A 17,833-nucleotide genomic window follows, 5' to 3' on the forward strand; every position below is an offset into this window, starting at 1 on the left:
GTTCGGTTTATAAAATGACCCCTTTTTTATAGTTTGGTCTCAAACTGGTTTGGATTAAGAACCGGTTTTCGGGTTGAAAACCCCAACCCATCTAAACCTATTTGGATCGGGTTCAAAACCAGTTCTGCCGCTTTTTTCTATGTGGGCTCAAACCTGTTTGGGTTGAAACCGTTTCTCAACACAAGAATCCCAAACATGTAGCAAATCTCTGGGTCGGGTTGAACCCAAACTCGTTTAAACCAAACCGTTTCTTAATCGGGCCGGTTTGGTTTCCGGGCCAAGATCTGTTTTTTCTTTTAAATGCTTAAGTAGTCTAAAGAATGAAGACCCAATATTTACCATACTGGATCAGGCCCATCTAGTTTATTTGGTTCTAAAATGTGGCATCTTGTCCGCCACAAATACTTTCAAATCATACTTTATTTTATTCTGTGGCTGTGACCCATAAGCCATAACACAGAAAAAAATGACCACCACACATCTCTCCGGCACCATTATCCGGCCCATTTCCGGCAACTACCCTGCTCACCGGAGACTGAAACAATCTTCAAACTCAATCTTCTTCATCAAACAATCCAGAAACAGAAGTCTGGTAAATAACAGAAGTTGCATTAGAGTGAGTTTAGTAGAACAAATTCCATCAAAATCTTCTAAAGTTGACATTAACCGATTGGTGGATTTCTTGTATGATGATCTTCCACACCTGTTCGATGATCAAGGGATTGATCGGACAGCTTACGACGAACAGGTCAAGTTTCTGGACCCGATTACGAAGTATGATAGTATAAGTGGATATTTGTTCAACATTGGTATGTTGAAACTGGTGTTTTCTCCTAAGTTTCAGCTCCATTGGGTCAGACAGGTACTTGTTTAGGTTAATTCAATATTATATTTGGTTTTTATAACTTATTTAGATTAATTTGTGTAACGATTTTTTAACAACTTAATTATAAATTGTGTACTGTTATATTTGTATAGAATTTTTTAGGTATATACGTTTTCGACCCTGCGGTTTTATAATTTTATTAGTATATACGTTTTCGACCCCCGGTCTGAAATCTGCTTCGCCACTTAGGTATGCCATGTGGCAGGGGCGGAGGTAGTGTACAAATAGAGGTAGTGTAAAAATACCCTTCAACTCCGTTTACGTAGTGTAAAACTTTTATTTTTTTTATATAAAGGATACCTCTAGTCCCAAAAAATAATTTTGGGATACCCTGAATTTTTGGGCTAGATCCGCCCCCGCCACTGCCATGTGGGTTAGTGTTTGGTGAGAATGTGAGATTGAATATTTATGTATTGTTTCTATTCGTAAACAAATATATGTAGATCGTAGGGGTGCTAAACGGGTGGTGTTCGCGGGGTGGTGGGTTCAACCCGACCCGAACCCGAAAATTTTACACAAACCCGAACACGACCTAGACCCGAACCCGAAAATCGTATCATACATAAGAACCCGAACACGACCCGTTCAACCCGAATTTTTTTATTTTTTTCTGAAATTAATATATTAAAACTAAAATTTACTTAAAAAACACAAATGTATATAATAATATCATATTTAAATTATAAAATCTATGTTAATTTCTCTTTTTAAGTTATAATCATGGCATAAAATAAACACCTCATTTCATTTATGACATAAAATATATTGTAAAAAATATAATATAGTATAAATGTGTTAAATGGGTCAACCTGCCAACCCGACCAGGTTGACCCGAACCCGACCCGTAAACCTAAACGGGTTCGCGGGTTCAACCTGAAACTGACCGGAACCCGTTTAGACTAAACCTAAACCCGCGAATTGTTAGGTTCGTGTCGGGTTTTCGGGTCGTGTCAGAAATTCACACCCCTCGTAGATCGTTTTAGACGGACGTTAAATACATAAAACCGTCTACCTCACTGTCTTTCTTTCACATTCATAGTACAACGTATACACCTAAAACGATCCGTCAAAATTATTTTAACTCATATCTGTTTTGACCCGTTACCCAACCATTTGAATGTTTGTGTTATATTAAACAACCACTATGTTCTCATCTTTTTTAATAGACAGGAACATATGAAATAACTACAAGGTGGACAATGGAAATGACATTCTCTCTTTTACCATGGAAGCCAGTGTTGGTCTTCACCGGAACTTCAGTAATGGGCGTAAACCCCGAAAACGGAAAGTTTTGCAGTCATGTGGTACGCGCAGTTTTCGCCCCTGATCTCAAAACGCACGTAACGTTTGCAGTATTCGGTAATTTTCTTTTCGTTTTTGTTTTATCAACTTCGCAGGACTACTGGGACTCTATAAAGAACAACGAGTACTTTTCGACAGAAGCTCTCATGGACTTAATAAAACAGGTATTTAATATTTTAGTTACAATGTTTATCGATTTAGTTGTGTGTAACGTGTTTTGTTGCAGCTGAGGATATACAAGACTCCTGATCTGGAAACACCGAAATATCAGATACTTAAAAGAACCGCAGCTTATGAGGTACGAAAATACAGCCCGTTTGTAATCGTTGAAACTCAAAGTGACAAGCTTGCTGGAAATACAGGATTTAACGATGTAGCGGGGTGAGTTTTTGTTTATTTTGGACGACTTTAACCTGTTCAAGTAGCTCCTTTTCAGTTGATATTTTATTTGGCCCGTTTGAGATTAAACACAACCCAAGTGAACACATTCATAAGTAATTAGACTGAAACCGTCACCTATACAAAGTAGTTGGTGAAGGGTATTTAAGACATCTGACTAAATGGATCGTGTTCGCAGGTTGGCGGGTTCAACCCGACCCGAACCCGAAATTTAGATGAACCTAAACCCGAAAATCGTGTCATACATATGAACCCGAGCACGACCTGAATATTCGCGGGTTGACCCGAACACGACCTGTTTAACCCAAATTTTTTTATTTTTTTATTTTTTTTTCCGAAAATTAATATATTGAAATTAAAATTTACTACGAAAAAACACAAATGTATACAGCACAATTACATTTAAATTATTAAATCTTATGTCAATCTCTCTTTTTAACTTATAGTTATCGCATAAAATACACATCAATTTTAATTTATGACACAAAAAATATTGTAAAAAATATATTATAATATAAATGGGTTAAACGGGTCAACCCACCAACCTGACCCGTTTAGCTAAACGGGTTTATAGGTTCAACCTGAAACTGAATATGAACCCGAGCACGACGTGAATATTCGCTGGTTGACCCAAACATGACCCGGTTAACCCAATTTTTTTTGTGAAAATTAATATATTGAAATTAAAATTTACTACAAAAAAACACAAATGAATATAACACAATTACATTTAAATTATTAAATCTTATGTCAATTTCTCTTTTTAAGTTATAATTATGGCATAAATACACATCAATTTTAATTTATGACACAAAAAAATATAGTAAAAAAATATAATATAATATAAATGGGTTAAATGGGTCAACCCACCAACCTGACCCGTTTAGCTAAGCGGGTTCACAGGTTCAACCTGAAACTAACCTGACCCATTTAAACTAAACCCAAACCCGTGAATTTCTTGTTAGCTTCGTGTCGTGTCAGAAATAATAGACACCATACACACTTTTCAGGTATATATTTGGAAAGAACTCAAGGGAAGAAAAAATACCAATGACAACTCCAGTTTTCACTCAAGCATTTGATCCCGAGATGTCGAAAATGTCGATCCAAATCGTTCTTCCATCCGAAAAAGACATAAACAGGTCAACTTCTATTACTTTAGTCATACAAACAACAAATTTTATCATATTACTATAAACTAAGATCTAAGGTGAATAATGTTCTCCAGTTTGCCGGACCCTAACAAAGAAAACGTTAGTATACGAAGCGTTCAAGGAGGATTTGCAGCCGTATTAAAATTCAGCGGCAAACCAACAGAGGATATTGTTCGTGAAAAAGAAAAATTACTGAGGTCTAGTGTTCTTTCTGACGGTCTCAAACCAAAAGACGGGTGTTTATTGGCTCGCTACAATGATCCTGGTAGAACAAAAAGTTTTATGATGGTAAGTTTTTTTTTTTTTTAGGCAAATTGGAAAATAATAATCTCATCTTTCTGAAATTGCCTGATAATAATCTCAAGTCAGTTGTTAGTCAATAATAATCCGACCTCGTCCAATTTTTTTTGTAAAATAGTCCGCCGTTAAAATAGCTTAACCGAGTTAAGTTTTTTTCCGAATTACAAACCGATGTTTTAGGGCTTTTGATCAGAACGAGGATACGAGTCGATTGATGTAAAACTTACCTCAAAATACTGTCCCCAACCCACGAAAACGGTGCTTCAATTAGGGTGTTTAACTTTCAATTAACAAAATTCAAAAGCCATTTCGAACACAATTTCCAGGTAAGTTTTACATCAATCGACTCGTATCCTCGTTCTGATCAAAAGCCGTAAAACATCGGTTTGTAATTCGGAAAAAAACTTAACTCCGTTAAGCTTATTTTAACGGCGGTCTGTTTTACAAAAAAATTGGACGAGGTCGGATTATTATTGGCTAATAACTGACTTGAGATTATTATCGGCCAATTTCAGAAAGATGAGATTATTATTTTCCAATTTGCCTTTTTTTTTACAATGTGTTAGATATTTTACATTAGGTTTGCATGTTGTCTGTTTGTACAGTTTAGGATTTAACAGGTTCTAAGTTGTAAGTTCTAACCTTTGTATATGTTTGTTGTGTGGATTGTCTAATGAAGCGAAACGAGGTTCTTATTTGGCTCGAGGAGTTTTCGTTGGACTAGTTTTGTTGGCTTTGATCGATCCTGTATTTGACGATTTTTGTATGGCGTAAAGTCGAAGATAGAAACAATGTAAGCATATAAACATCACATGTATTGTGATCACATTTTACTTGAAAATGAAAGAATATTGTAAAGCTTGTTTCCATTTAGTTATCAAACAACAAATCCTTGAGTGAAAATCTTTGAAAAAGTTTCATGGTACCAATTCAAGTTGTTTCCTAAAAGTTGCAGCCTTTTCAAGACTATGTGTTATCATAGCGCCGTTTGGGGGCGGGGAGCGTTAAACCACCACAGGGTGGCGCGGTTGAGGATGTGGGGCGGTGGGGGAGGGCAAACCATGGCGTGAGCAAGGTGTTTAAGATGGTTTTTTTATGTTTTTTATACACACCCAATTATATCTTGCCACCTTAATTGCCAACCAAGCCCCTTCACTACACGCCTTTTAGGGATTTCTGAATTCAGGGTGACGTTGTTCCATATACGGGTACCTATCCTGGAATCGTTGCTACTATAAGTGTTCCGAGGCTGCGTTGCTACTATAAATGTTTTGCGGTAAAATTTGAATCTTTTACTAATAGGGATGTGATATAATTCTTTTTTTATCAAAGGACAATCCATTAATTTTGTATCTCATATTATTTTATGTAAGAAAATTAAAATTCAAGTGTCACGGAAGCTCTACGCCTCTACATATAGTCATATATTCACGGGATTTTGAAACCTTTTAAGCATTAAATGTAAACAAGAATACGCTCATGATAAAAAAGAAAGATTTTATTTCACGAATATTCTCGCTATGGTGTAGGTGAAATTCGTCACGGATTGAACCATATTTCATATTTTTATCAATGGTAACTAGTGATTTAAATCCGCTGAAATATAATTTTTAAATATATAGTCTAACTATAGGTTCATAGATACTTTATTTTCACTTCACTGTAAAGTTCACAACCCTTACCAATCTTTAGGCTGCAAGATATGGGATGGAGCCTCTAGAGGCTTCATTGTAGCACATCATCGACACGTAGGCTTCACGTAGGACAAGGGGGCTCTATTGCATCTTCTCAATAACACCCATGGTATTAGAGGTGTACAAATCGTTTTTTTAACCGGTCCAGTTAACCGTTTTTTTGGTGGGGGAAAAACGGTTTTTAAAAAAATTGGTTCGGTTTTTTTACCGGTTTGTACTAATCGATTCTGTTACGTTAAAACCCGATTTAGGCCAAAACTGGTTTGAAACTTCAAAAATACTGACCGGTATACAAACCACCGGCTCGGTTCGGGATGAAACCGATTTAATAAAAAAAACAGTTAAAAAAATTGGTTTTGATTTTTTCCTCGGTTTCGGTTCTAAAACCGGTTTTTTTACACCTGTACATGGTATAGGTTAAAGCCCCCGATAGCCCCCCCCCCCCCCCCTCCTATTTATTTGATTTTAAAGGTTTAAAACTGATATGGGTCCCACTTTTCATCCTCGTTATGTGTGAGAGGGAGGCGCTATTGATCAAGAAGTTGCTGAGATGAGATGGATGGGTGACGAAACGGTTTATGATACAAAAAAGAAAAAAAGGGCTTAAATGATTAAAGTGTAAAAGTATAAGGACCACACAGTCACAACACCAAAAACTAACTTGATCAACACTACTCTTCTTCTTCTTCAAACCGACTACAAAAATCAATCTCTATCGAAACACAAAACTCAGAATTGAAAACGACAATGGTGGCGGCAGCGGAAGCGGGTGAAGGTCTGAAACAATATTACCAGCAACACATCCACGATGCACAACTCCACGTTCGACAGAAGACTCATAATCTCAATCGCCTTCAGGCTCAGCGTAACGACCTCAACTCCAAAGGTAGTTAGTTTTGTTCAAAATCCCTAAATTCAACAAATACAAAACCCTAGAACATAATACTGTTGTTAATATGCTGTAAGTTTTGATTATTCAGTACTTGATGTTATGATTTGTGAACATGTTGATTAGTTTATTTGTTCTTGCATGACCTAGATACTTAATTGCCTTACTGCAAAACAATTGGAGTCCTGTTATGGTGACTACTTATGTAAAAATCTTCTCTCTGTTATATCAAATGAGTAGTTAGGTTAGGTTCATCTGGAAGCTTGTGAAAATAACCATGTGATTATGTGGTCCAATCATGCTTGGTTATATTGGTTATCATACTTCCCTATATTTATTAACCTGTATACATCTCATCCCCAGTTTTGTACCTGGTATCTTGTATAGGCCTATTATGGTATCTTTAACTTCCGTTTTGAGTACTAGGGGTGCAAACGAGCCGAGCCGAGTCCGAGCTCGACCAGGCTCGAGCTCGAGCTCGTTTAACATATGAAAGCTCGAGCTCGGCTCGATTTTAGCTTTATTTCTGAAGCTCGAGCTCGGCTCGAAGGTAATTTTTCAAGCTCGAGCTCGGCTCGGGCTCGACTCGTTTAGTGTTTATTAATTAATTTATATTAATAATAATTATTATTACACATATAACTTAGTTATTTATTTATATTTATATAAATGGTAATTATTATTATATAAATATATGTTTAATATATTAATAAAAATATATATAAACAGAAAGCTCGATTAAGCTCGCGAGCCGGCTTGAGCTCGATAAGCGAAGCTCGGGCTCGGGCTCGTTTAGTAAACGAGCTTGTTTTTAGGCTCGGGCTCGAGCTCGAGCTCGTTTAAGCTCGGCTCGTTCGAGCTTTTTTTCGAACCGAGCTCGAGTAGCTCGCAAGTAGCTCGGCTCGTTTGCACCCTCCTTTTGACGAATTATACTTGCTTATATGCTCTGGAGTGTTACAATCATATACCTATTTTTAACATATTTACATCCTTTTTGCTTATTGATAAGAAACCATAGTTATTAAAGCGAGCGCCTAGGCGCAAATAAAGCCCCGGGCCCAACAAATCGCCCTGAGTGCCCCTTGCGCCTTTAATAACTATGATTCAGGTCATAGATATTAAAGCGAGCGCCCAGGTGCGCCTGGGCGCAAATAAAGCCCCGGGCCCAACAAATCGCCCTGAGTGCGCCTTGCGCCTTTGATAACTATGTAAGAAACATGTGAACATCACCTTTCCAAGTGTTCTTAGTTTCATGTTTACTTCCTCTGTTTCCTCTTGTCCCTCTCCATTATATTTTGTAAACGGAATATCATCATGTGCTAATTTTACAAATTTATGAAACCGAATATAATCATGTCCTAGGTAGTGTTAGTATTATTGGAATTTCCATTTGATTCATGGATTCTGACTTTCTGTTAGTTACTTCGAATTTCCTTGTTTATTTTCTGTCTGAGGTATGCGTGTATCCCAAAAACGTGAAAGGCTGAAACCGGTAACCGCTTCATTTAGCTGCAGTGTGATGATAATTTAAACCCATTTAGCTTTTTTTTTTGTTTATGATCTACACAACTGTAATATGAGTTCAGCTAATATCTTCAGTTAAATTTTATTTCATTACGTACTGGTCGATACTAGGGCTGCAAACGAACCAAACGAACACGGATAAGATCTTGTTCGTGTTTGTTTGTTTGTTAAGAAATATATGTGTTCGCGAACTGTTCATGACCACTTATCGAACGAGATTTTATGTTCGTGTTCGTTTGTTAAGAAAATGAACTTGTTCGTGTTCGTTCGTTTGTGTTTGTTTGTTAATTTTAGACAACAGACAAAAACGAACGTTGACGAACACAAATGAGCAGAAAATAATATTCACGAACACAAATAGAAACAGACGAACGCAAACAATCGTTCATAACCAGAATATATAATACACTGACACTTATTTGATATTTAATTTGTCGAAATTTTGAAGTATTTAAATAAATACAAAAATTAAAAACACTAATGAACTATCGAACACAAACGAACACGTTACCGAACGTTCACGAACATAAACGAACGAACACGACCTCTGTTCATGTTTGTTCATTTAACTAAATGAACGAAATTTCTTGTTCGTGTTCGTTTGTTTAATAAACGAACGAACACAAACTAACTTCCCGCCGAACGTTTGGTTCGTTTGTAGCCCTATGACGATACATAAAAGGTTTCGTTGAAGGGCATAAAGTGATGGGTATTTGAGGCATTATAATGTTAAACATACAGTAAGGTTGCTTAAGGAAGAGTTGCAGCTGCTTCAAGAGCCTGGATCTTATGTTGGTGAAGTTGTCAAAGTAATGGGAAAATCAAAAGTCCTCGTGAAGGTTATTGCCGCCATTTATCTTTTTCCTTTTCAAGACGATAACATGTATAACTACGCAGACTTGTATACCTTTATAATCTACATCTTAGTTTTATATCTATTTATGTTACTTACAGGTCCACCCAGAGGGTAAATACGTGGTTGATATCGATAAAAACATTGATATTACTAAAATCACACCATCAACCAGGGTTGCTCTTAAGAATGATAGCTACGTTCTCCATTTAGTTTTGCCAAGCAAAGTTGACCCGCTTGTAAACCTTATGAAAGTCGAAAAGGTTCCTGATTCTACGTATGATATGATCGGTGGGCTTGACCAGCAAATTAAAGAGATTAAGGAGGTTATCGAACTTCCAATCAAACATCCGGAGTTATTTGAGAGTCTGGGTATTGCTCAACCGAAGGTGATGTCTTGTGTCATGTTTCTAAATCTTTCTTTTGCCATTGTGCCATATGTTATGCTGACTTCTAACCCCCCCCCCCCCCTTTTCCTTTTAGGGAGTTCTTTTATACGGGCCGCCTGGCACAGGGAAGACATTGTTGGCGAGAGCGGTGGCTCATCATACTGACTGTACTTTCATTAGGGTTTCTGGTTCCGAATTAGTACAGAAATATATTGGAGAAGGTTCTAGAATGGTTAGAGAGCTTTTTGTTATGGCCAGGTATGTATTCTCATGTTAACAAAAAAATGATCGAACAAGTCGAAAGTGACCCCATGAAGCGTATTTAAATGTTTACAACCTTTTTTATGTGTTTATCTAGAAAGTTAGATTAATGTCTTAATGATATAGTTTTTAATTATTTTTGGCATGGTTGTAAAACAAGGTTTCCAAGCCCGAGTACTCACCGAGTAGTCGCTACAAGGCAGGCTGCCGAGGAGACTTTCTTTGACTCCGCCTAATTACTCGGAGTCGGTAAAACGCGGTCAACCTCGGCCAGAATTGGATCTAGTAGGTCAACTCGGGCCTAGTTTGACTTAAATGATAATATATATAATTTCTATGCCTATCATATTAAAGAATGAATATCATTTTCACGTTTTTTGTTATAAATATTAGTAAATTTGTGTTATTTGACATATATTTAATCTCCAAAAAGTAATTTCTTTATAATTTAACATGTCCGAGTGCTCCCCGAGTACTCTCCGCGTAGACCGAGTACTCTCAACTCCCCAGTCGACCGACTAGTGAGCGCCTAACGACTTTTGCAACCATGATTTTTGGTACATTAAATGTTTATAAAGTTCAAAGAAAAAGCCAAAAAGGAACAAAACAGTGATGACGTGTCAGCCCTACCCGTATAAAAATGACCCGTTTTACACCAATTCTGACTCTGTTTTTTTGGGGGTGCAGGGAACATGAACCATCGATTATATTTATGGACGAAATCGACAGTATTGGATCTGCTAGAATGGAGTCTGGAAGCGGGAATGGTGATAGTGAAGTCCAAAGAACAATGCTGGAGCTTCTTAATCAACTCGATGGATTCGAAGCCTCAAACAAGATCAAGGTACTTGTAGCACATTATCATCTTAAAAATATTATCGATGTTTACTAACAAAAAGTTTATATTTATCTTTTATTAATGTTCCCAGGTTTTGATGGCTACAAATCGAATCGATATTCTGGATCAGGCCCTTCTTAGGCCAGGAAGAATTGATAGGAAAATCGAATTTCCAAATCCTAGTTTTAAGTTTATGTTTGGGGAAGTCAGCAAGTTTGACTTGTTGTTAAAGAAGGGTTCGAACATGATTTGTATGTATCGACGTGTTTAGTCGATAATGCGAAATTAGGGAAGATGGACATGTGCACAGAAACTGTTTGATGAAATGCCTGAGGAAGTCTGGTTTCTTGGACCACGTTAGTTTGCGGTTACGCAAAGCGCGGCGAGATGGATAACGCGAGAATGGTATTTGACCAGATGCCTAAGAAGGAACTGCTGCGTTTAAAATGATCGATGCGTATTCAAGGTAGGCGACGTGAGTCGTGCAAGTTTGTTTAACGGATGCCGGAAAAGAACGTTGTGTCATGGACTAGTATGGTTGACGGTTATTTTCACGGTAATATATCTATGGCTAAATTCGACAAAGAACTTAATATCGTGGAATGCAATGATTAAAGGGTATTACCGAGTAAACAACCGGACGAGGCCTTAAAGTTGTTTCAAGAATTACAACTAGAAGTTGATGATAACCACCGTTGTTAGTTGCTACCCGCAATCGCTGATTTAGGAGCTTTGGAGTCGGGTTGGGTTCACCAATATATTAAGAAAGAGATGAATACAGCTACTAACGTATGCACCGCGTTAGTCGATATGTATGCTTGTGGCGAATTCACGAAAGCCCGAAGAGTATTCGATTCAATCCCGAGAAAGGAAACCGCCACTTGGAATGCTTTGATACATGGTTTAGCGGTTAATGGTTACGGAAATGAAGCGATAAACGTGTTTCTAGATATGACCAGACGCAGCATCAAGCCGAATGAGATAACCATGACTGCGGTTTTAACGGCTTGTAACCATAGTGGTCTAGTGGAGGAAGGTAAAAGATGGTTTAAGTCAATGCAAGATTTTGGTATTGTTCCGAAAATCGAACAATACGGTTGCATGATTGATCTTTTGGGCCGAGCGGGGTGTTTGGATGAAGCGGAAAGGTTTATGGATGATATGCCGTTTGAAATGAACGATATTATATTGAGTTCGTTTTTATCTGCGTGTGGTTACGCGAAGGATGTTAAACGGGCCGAGCGGATTTTGAACAAAACTTGTGAAAAGGGGGTTCATAATGATGGGAATTATATTACATTGAGGAATTTGTATGCACAAGATAGAAGATGGGTTGATGTGGAGGAAGTGGTGGGAGTTATGAGAAGTAAGAATTCAAGAAAAGAAGTTGGTTGTAGTGTTATTGAGGTTGAGGGTCATGTGTGGGGGTTTGCATCAGGAGATAGGTTTCATCCTCAATGGTTAGCTATAAAGTCAATGTTGGATGTGTTATTGATTGATATGAAGAAAGAAAGAAATGCTTGATGCTAAGTTTTGTTCATTTAAAAAAATAATTGTGAATGATCAATGTATTAGTTATAGTTATAAATACAAACTAGTCATGTTTTAGATGTGATATACCTTTATAGTTATAGTGATGTCAGAAAGAAAAAAAAAAAACAAAATAAAGCTATGCCACATGTTACGTGACATGTGTCGTGTATCTACTTTTACGCGTGTATCGCTAGAGTATACCCGTTATAGTGCTCATAAACACTTTTTTTATATGTTTACTTTTCATCCATCATCTTTTATCTTTTAGCTGAGAATCTTTGCATCCTATCGTTTAACTGATAAATAAAGGTCATAGTCATTTATTTCTTTCTTTCTGACATGACAATAGAATTTGGTGTACCATCTAAACCATGTTTTATGCAGAGCCGGCTCAAAATATTGTAGGCTCAAAGCAATAGAAAAATTGAGGCCTTTTCATTAAAAAAAAAAAAAAGAAAAGAAAAAAATTGTTTTATATCCTATTATTCATATATTATTTCTGTGTATACATAATTATAGATCATAAATCTCAATATCAATAATCTTATATCCAAGATCACCTACATATAATTTTTTTTTTTTTTTTTTTTGTAGAATTTGAGGCCTTATGAAAGTGGTGGCCCAAAGCGCTTACTTTATTTCACTCCCCCTTGAGGCGGCCTTGTTTTATGGCATGTATGCGGAAATTGTTGGTAAAACCATTCTACCTCAATAACTATTAGTCATTAACCATGCTCAAGTGGAGCCGTGACATTGTACCCGGTTTGGGCTCAAACTGGTTCGGTTTATAAAATGACCCCTTTTTTATAGTTTGGTCTCAAACTGGTTTGGATTAAGAACCGGTTTTCGGGTTGAAAACCCCAACCCATCTAAACCTATTTGGATCGGGTTCAAAACCAGTTCTGCCGCTTTTTTCTATGTGGGCTCAAACCTGTTTGGGTTGAAACCGTTTCTCAACACAAGAATCCCAAACATGTAGCAAATCTCTGGGTCGGGTTGAACCCAAACTCGTTTAAACCAAACCGTTTCTTAATCGGGCCGGTTTGGTTTCCGGGCCAAGATCTGTTTTTTCTTTTAAATGCTTAAGTAGTCTAAAGAATGAAGACCCAATATTTACCATACTGGATCAGGCCCATCTAGTTTATTTGGTTCTAAAATGTGGCATCTTGTCCGCCACAAATACTTTCAAATCATACTTTATTTTATTCTGTGGCTGTGACCCATAAGCCATAACACAGAAAAAAATGACCACCACACATCTCTCCGGCACCATTATCCGGCCCATTTCCGGCAACTACCCTGCTCACCGGAGACTGAAACAATCTTCAAACTCAATCTTCTTCATCAAACAATCCAGAAACAGAAGTCTGGTAAATAACAGAAGTTGCATTAGAGTGAGTTTAGTAGAACAAATTCCATCAAAATCTTCTAAAGTTGACATTAACCGATTGGTGGATTTCTTGTATGATGATCTTCCACACCTGTTCGATGATCAAGGGATTGATCGGACGACGAACAGGTTTTTTTCCTGACCTGGACGACGATTAGAAGATATGCCGCCATTGGTATTTTGTGTTTTTTTTTTGGCTATGTCAGAAAGTTGGGTTTTCTTATAATTTGGTCATTTTACAACAACTAGATTATTTGTGTAACTTTAACTTGGTTATAAAGTGTACTTTTATTATTTGTATAGAATTTTTATATAAAACTTATAATTTTATTAGTATATACGTATACGACTTCAGGTAATCCGTTCGCCACAGGTATATGTTAGGCGTATATATTTGTCAAATAAAGTTAAAAATGCTGCAACTCCGTTTACAGTGTAAAACTTTTTTAATGAAATATCAGGTAAGTCCCAAAAATAACTTTTGGGATTCCTGTTTTTTAAACGGTGCCACACCTTTTATTTATTTTATTAAATGTGAGAGTGAATATTATGATTGTTATTTTTAAAATATATTGTAGCATATGACCAGGTGGTGTTCGTAGGAATGTTATGAGTATATGTATGTTAAATTGGAACACATGACCCGATACCCAAATCGTATTACATATGATGTTGGGGTACCCGTTACCCGAATTTTTTTTATTTTTCACTATTAATAACGTAAAACTATCGTGTCTTCACATATTAATATTCATATTTAAATTAAGACTAGTTTATTTCTCTTTTAATATATTCATCAAAAATAAACACCTCACAATTATGACATAAAATATATTTAAATATAAAATAGTTAAATGTGTCTCATGGACCTTATAATATGCAGGTTGCCTTTTTGTATACCTATACAAATTAGTGACATTTAAAATAAACTGTGTGTTACCCATGGACTAAATAACCTGCATTGTTAGGTTCGTGTCGGGTTTTCGGGTCGTGTCAGAAGTTCCCTTTCAGATCTTGAAACGGACGGCAAACATTACTACACCTCACTTTCTTTTTTTTCTTTTTTGTACAACGTTACACCTAAAAGAAAGTCAAAATAATTTTAACTATTATGTTTTAAACCGTTACTCAGTTTATTTGAATTTTGTGTACCTTATAACCTTCTCATCTAGTTTAATAGTAACAGGAAATATGAAATACTAAAGGTTGACAATGGAGTTAACATTCTCTCTTTTGCATGTTAAACCATTGTTGTCTTTCACTTCAGTATGAAATCACCAAAGGAAATGCAAAATGTTATCCTTTTCCTGAAGCCGTGTTTCACTTTCGGTAATTTTCTTTTCATTGATATACTTCGAGGACACATCATCACAACCCGAGTAATTTCGACAGAATTTCATACTTAATAATCATATTTAATATTGCAGTTACAATTATCGATTTGTTTTGCTTGTAATGGTTCTCTTCAATGGATATACAAGAGCCTGATCTGGAAACACCGAAATATCAGATACTTAAAAGAACCGCAGCTTATGAGGTACGAAAATACAGCCCGTTTGTAATCGTTGAAACTCAAAGTGACAAGCTTGCTGGAAATACAGGATTTAACGATGTAGCGGGGGTGAGTTTTTGTTATTTTGGACGACTTTAACCTGTTCAAGTAGCTCCTTTTCAGTTGATATTTTGATTTGGCCGTTTGAGATTAAAACACAACCCAAGTGAACACATTCATAAGTAATTAGACTGAAACCGTCACCTATACAAAGTAGTTGTGAAGGGTATTTAAGACATCTGACTAAATGGATCGTGTTCGCAGTGTTGGCGGGTTCAAACCCCGACCCGAACCCGAAATTTAGATGAACCTAAACCCGAAAATCGTGTCATACATATGAACCCGAGCACGACCTGAATATTCGCGGGTTGACCCGAACACGACCTGTTTAACCCAAATTTTTTTATTTTTTATTTTTTTTTCCGAAAATTAATATATTGAAATTAAAATTTACTACGAAAAAAACACAAATGTATACAGCACAATTACATTTAAATTATTAAATCTTATGTCAATCTCTCTTTTTAACTTATAGTTATCGCATAAAATACACATCAATTTTAATTTATGACACAAAAAATATTGTAAAAAATATATTATAATATAAATGGGTAAACGGGTCAACCCACCAACCTGACCGTTTAGCTAAACGGGTTTATAGGTTCAACCTGAAACTGAATATGAACCCGAGCACGACGTGAATATTCGCTGGTGACCCAAAACATGACCCGGTTAACCCAATTTTTTTGTGAAACATTAATATATTGAAATTAAAATTTACTACAAAAAAACACAAATGAATATAACACAATTACATTTAAATTATTAAATCTTATGTCAATTTCTCTTTTTAAGTTATAATTATGCATAAATACACATCAATTTTAATTTATGACACAAAAAATATAGTAAAAAAATATAATATAATATAAATGGGTTAAATGGGTCAACCCACCAAACCGACCCGTTTAGCTAAGCGGGTTCACAGGTTCAACCTGAAACTAACCTGACCCATTTAAACTAAACCCAAACCCGTGAATTTCTTGTTAGCTTCGTGTCGTGTCAGAAATAATAGACACCATACACACTTTTCAGGTATATATTTTGGAAAGAACTCAAGGGAAGAAAAAATACCAATGACAACTCCAGTTTTCACTCAAGCATTTGATCCCGAAGATGGTCGAAAATTGTCGATCCAAATCGTTTCTTCCATCCGAAAAGACATTAAACAGGTCAACTTCTATTACTTTAGTCATACAAACAACAAATTTTATCATTTACTATAAACTAAGATCTAAGGTGAATAATGTTCTCCAGTTTGCCGGACCCTAACAAAAGAAAACGTTAGTATACGAAGCGTTTCAAGGAGATTTGCAGCCGTATTAAAATTCAGCGCGCAAACCAACAGAGGATATTGTTCGTGAAAAAAGAAAAATTACTGAGGTCTAGTGTTCTTTCTGACGGTCTCAACCAAAAGACGGGGTGTTTATTGGCTCGCTACAATGATTCCTGGTAGAACAAAAAGTTTTATGATGGTAAGTTTTTTTTTTTTAGGCAAATTGGAAAATAATAATCTCATCTTTCTGAAATTGCCTGATAATAATCTCAAGTCAGTTTGTTAGTCAATAATAATCCGACCTCGTCCAATTTTTTTTTGTAAAATAGTCCGCCGTTAAATAGCTTAACCGAGTTAAGTTTTTTCCGAATTACAAACCGATGTTTTTAGGGCTTGATCAGAACGAGGATACGAGTCGATTGATGGTAAAACTTACCTCAAAATACTGTCCCCACCCACGAAAACGGTGCTTCAATTAGGTGTTTAACTTTCAATTAACAAAATTCAAAAGCCATTTCGAACACCAATTTCCAGGTAAGTTTTACATCAATCGAACTCGTATCCTCGTTCTTGATCAAAGCCGTAAAACATCGGTTTGTAATTCGGAAAAAAACTTAACTCGTTAAGCTTATTTTAACGGCGGTCTGTTTTACAAAAAATTGGACGAGGTCGGATTATTATTTGGCTAATAACTGACTTGAGATTATTATCGGCCAATTTCAGAAAGATGAGATTATTATTTTCCCAATTTGCCTTTTTTTTACAATGTGTTAGATATTTACATTAGCGTTTGCATGTTGTCTGTTTGTACAGTTTAGGATTTAACAGGTTCTAAGTTGTAAGTTCTAACCTTTGTATATGTTTGTGTGTGGATTGTCTAATGAAGCGAAACGAGGTTCTTATTTGGCTCGAGGAGTTTTCGTTGGACTAGTTTTGTTGGCTTTGATCGATCCTGTATTTGACGATTTTTGTATGGCGTAAAGTCGAAGATAGAAACAATGTAAGCATATAAACATCACATGTATTGTGATCACATTTTACTTGAAAATGAAAGAATATTGTAAAGCTTGTTTCCATTTAGTTATCAAACACAAATCCTTGAGTGAAAATCTTTGAAAAGTTTCATGGTACCATTCAAGTTGTTTCCTAAAAGTTGCAGCCTTTTCAAGACTATGTGTTATCATAGCGCCGTTGGGGGCGGGGAGCGTAACCACCACAGGGTGGCGCGGTTTGAGGATGTGGGGCGGTGGGGGAGGGCAAACCATGGCGTGAGCAAGGTGTTTAAGATGGGTTTTTTTATGTTTTTATACACACCCAATTATATCTTGCACCTTAATTGCCAACCAAGCCCCTTCACTACACGCCTTTTAGGGATTTTCTGAATTCAGGGTGACGTTGTTCCATATACGGTACCTATCCTGGGAATCGTGCTACTAATAAGTGTTCCGAGGCTGCGTTGCTACTATAAATGTTTTGCGGTAAAATTTGAATCTTTTACTAATTAGGGATGTGATATAATTTCTTTTTTTATCA

At 36.3% G+C, this 17,833-nt stretch overlaps 2 protein-coding genes and 1 pseudogene across 2 annotated transcripts; all 3 read left to right on the plus strand.

The window, feature by feature from the left end:
- The first annotated feature begins 374 nt into the window (after positions 1-374).
- Positions 375-4,955, plus strand: LOC110886800. Its single transcript, XM_022134645.2, has 7 exons — positions 375-862; positions 2,053-2,190; positions 2,284-2,352; positions 2,415-2,569; positions 3,598-3,729; positions 3,816-4,029; positions 4,721-4,955. Exons 1-7 carry the CDS (start codon positions 467-469, stop codon positions 4,763-4,765), a joined length of 1,149 nt encoding a protein of 382 aa, XP_021990337.1. The 5' UTR covers positions 375-466; the 3' UTR covers positions 4,766-4,955.
- Positions 3,834-12,013, plus strand: LOC118482768 (26S proteasome regulatory subunit 8 homolog A-like). The gene is made up of 8 exons (XM_035978428.1): positions 3,834-4,029; positions 4,721-6,621; positions 8,890-8,987; positions 9,103-9,390; positions 9,485-9,648; positions 10,339-10,495; positions 10,581-10,694; positions 11,192-12,013. Exons 2-8 carry the CDS (start codon positions 6,483-6,485, stop codon positions 12,011-12,013), a joined length of 1,782 nt encoding a protein of 593 aa, XP_035834321.1. The 5' UTR covers positions 3,834-4,029; positions 4,721-6,482.
- A 2,867-nt stretch (positions 12,014-14,880) lies between these two features.
- On the plus strand, positions 14,881-17,380 carry LOC118482769 (annotated as a pseudogene).
- The last annotated feature ends 453 nt before the right edge of the window (positions 17,381-17,833 follow it).

Source organism: Helianthus annuus, chromosome 10 (genome assembly GCF_002127325.2).
Source record: "Helianthus annuus cultivar XRQ/B chromosome 10, HanXRQr2.0-SUNRISE, whole genome shotgun sequence".
Classification (NCBI taxonomy): domain Eukaryota; kingdom Viridiplantae; phylum Streptophyta; class Magnoliopsida; order Asterales; family Asteraceae; genus Helianthus; species Helianthus annuus.

Bases quoted from the DNA above. Each gene is read 5' to 3' on its own strand.
- LOC110886800 (XM_022134645.2), top strand. From the start codon at position 467: ATGACCACCACACATCTCTCCGGCACCATTATCCGGCCCATTTCCGGC. The intron at 2,353-2,414 runs GTATTTAATATT...GTTTTGTTGCAG, and splicing joins TCATGGACTTAATAAAACAG to CTGAGGATATACAAGACTCC. The intron at 4,030-4,720 runs GTAAGTTTTTTT...TGTCTAATGAAG, and splicing joins GAACAAAAAGTTTTATGATG to CGAAACGAGGTTCTTATTTG.
- LOC118482768 (XM_035978428.1), top strand. From the start codon at position 6,483: ATGGTGGCGGCAGCGGAAGCGGGTGAAGGTCTGAAACAATATTACCAG. The intron at 9,649-10,338 runs GTATGTATTCTC...TTGGGGGTGCAG, and splicing joins GAGCTTTTTGTTATGGCCAG to GGAACATGAACCATCGATTA. The intron at 10,695-11,191 runs GTCAGCAAGTTT...CACCGTTGTTAG, and splicing joins TTAAGTTTATGTTTGGGGAA to TTGCTACCCGCAATCGCTGA.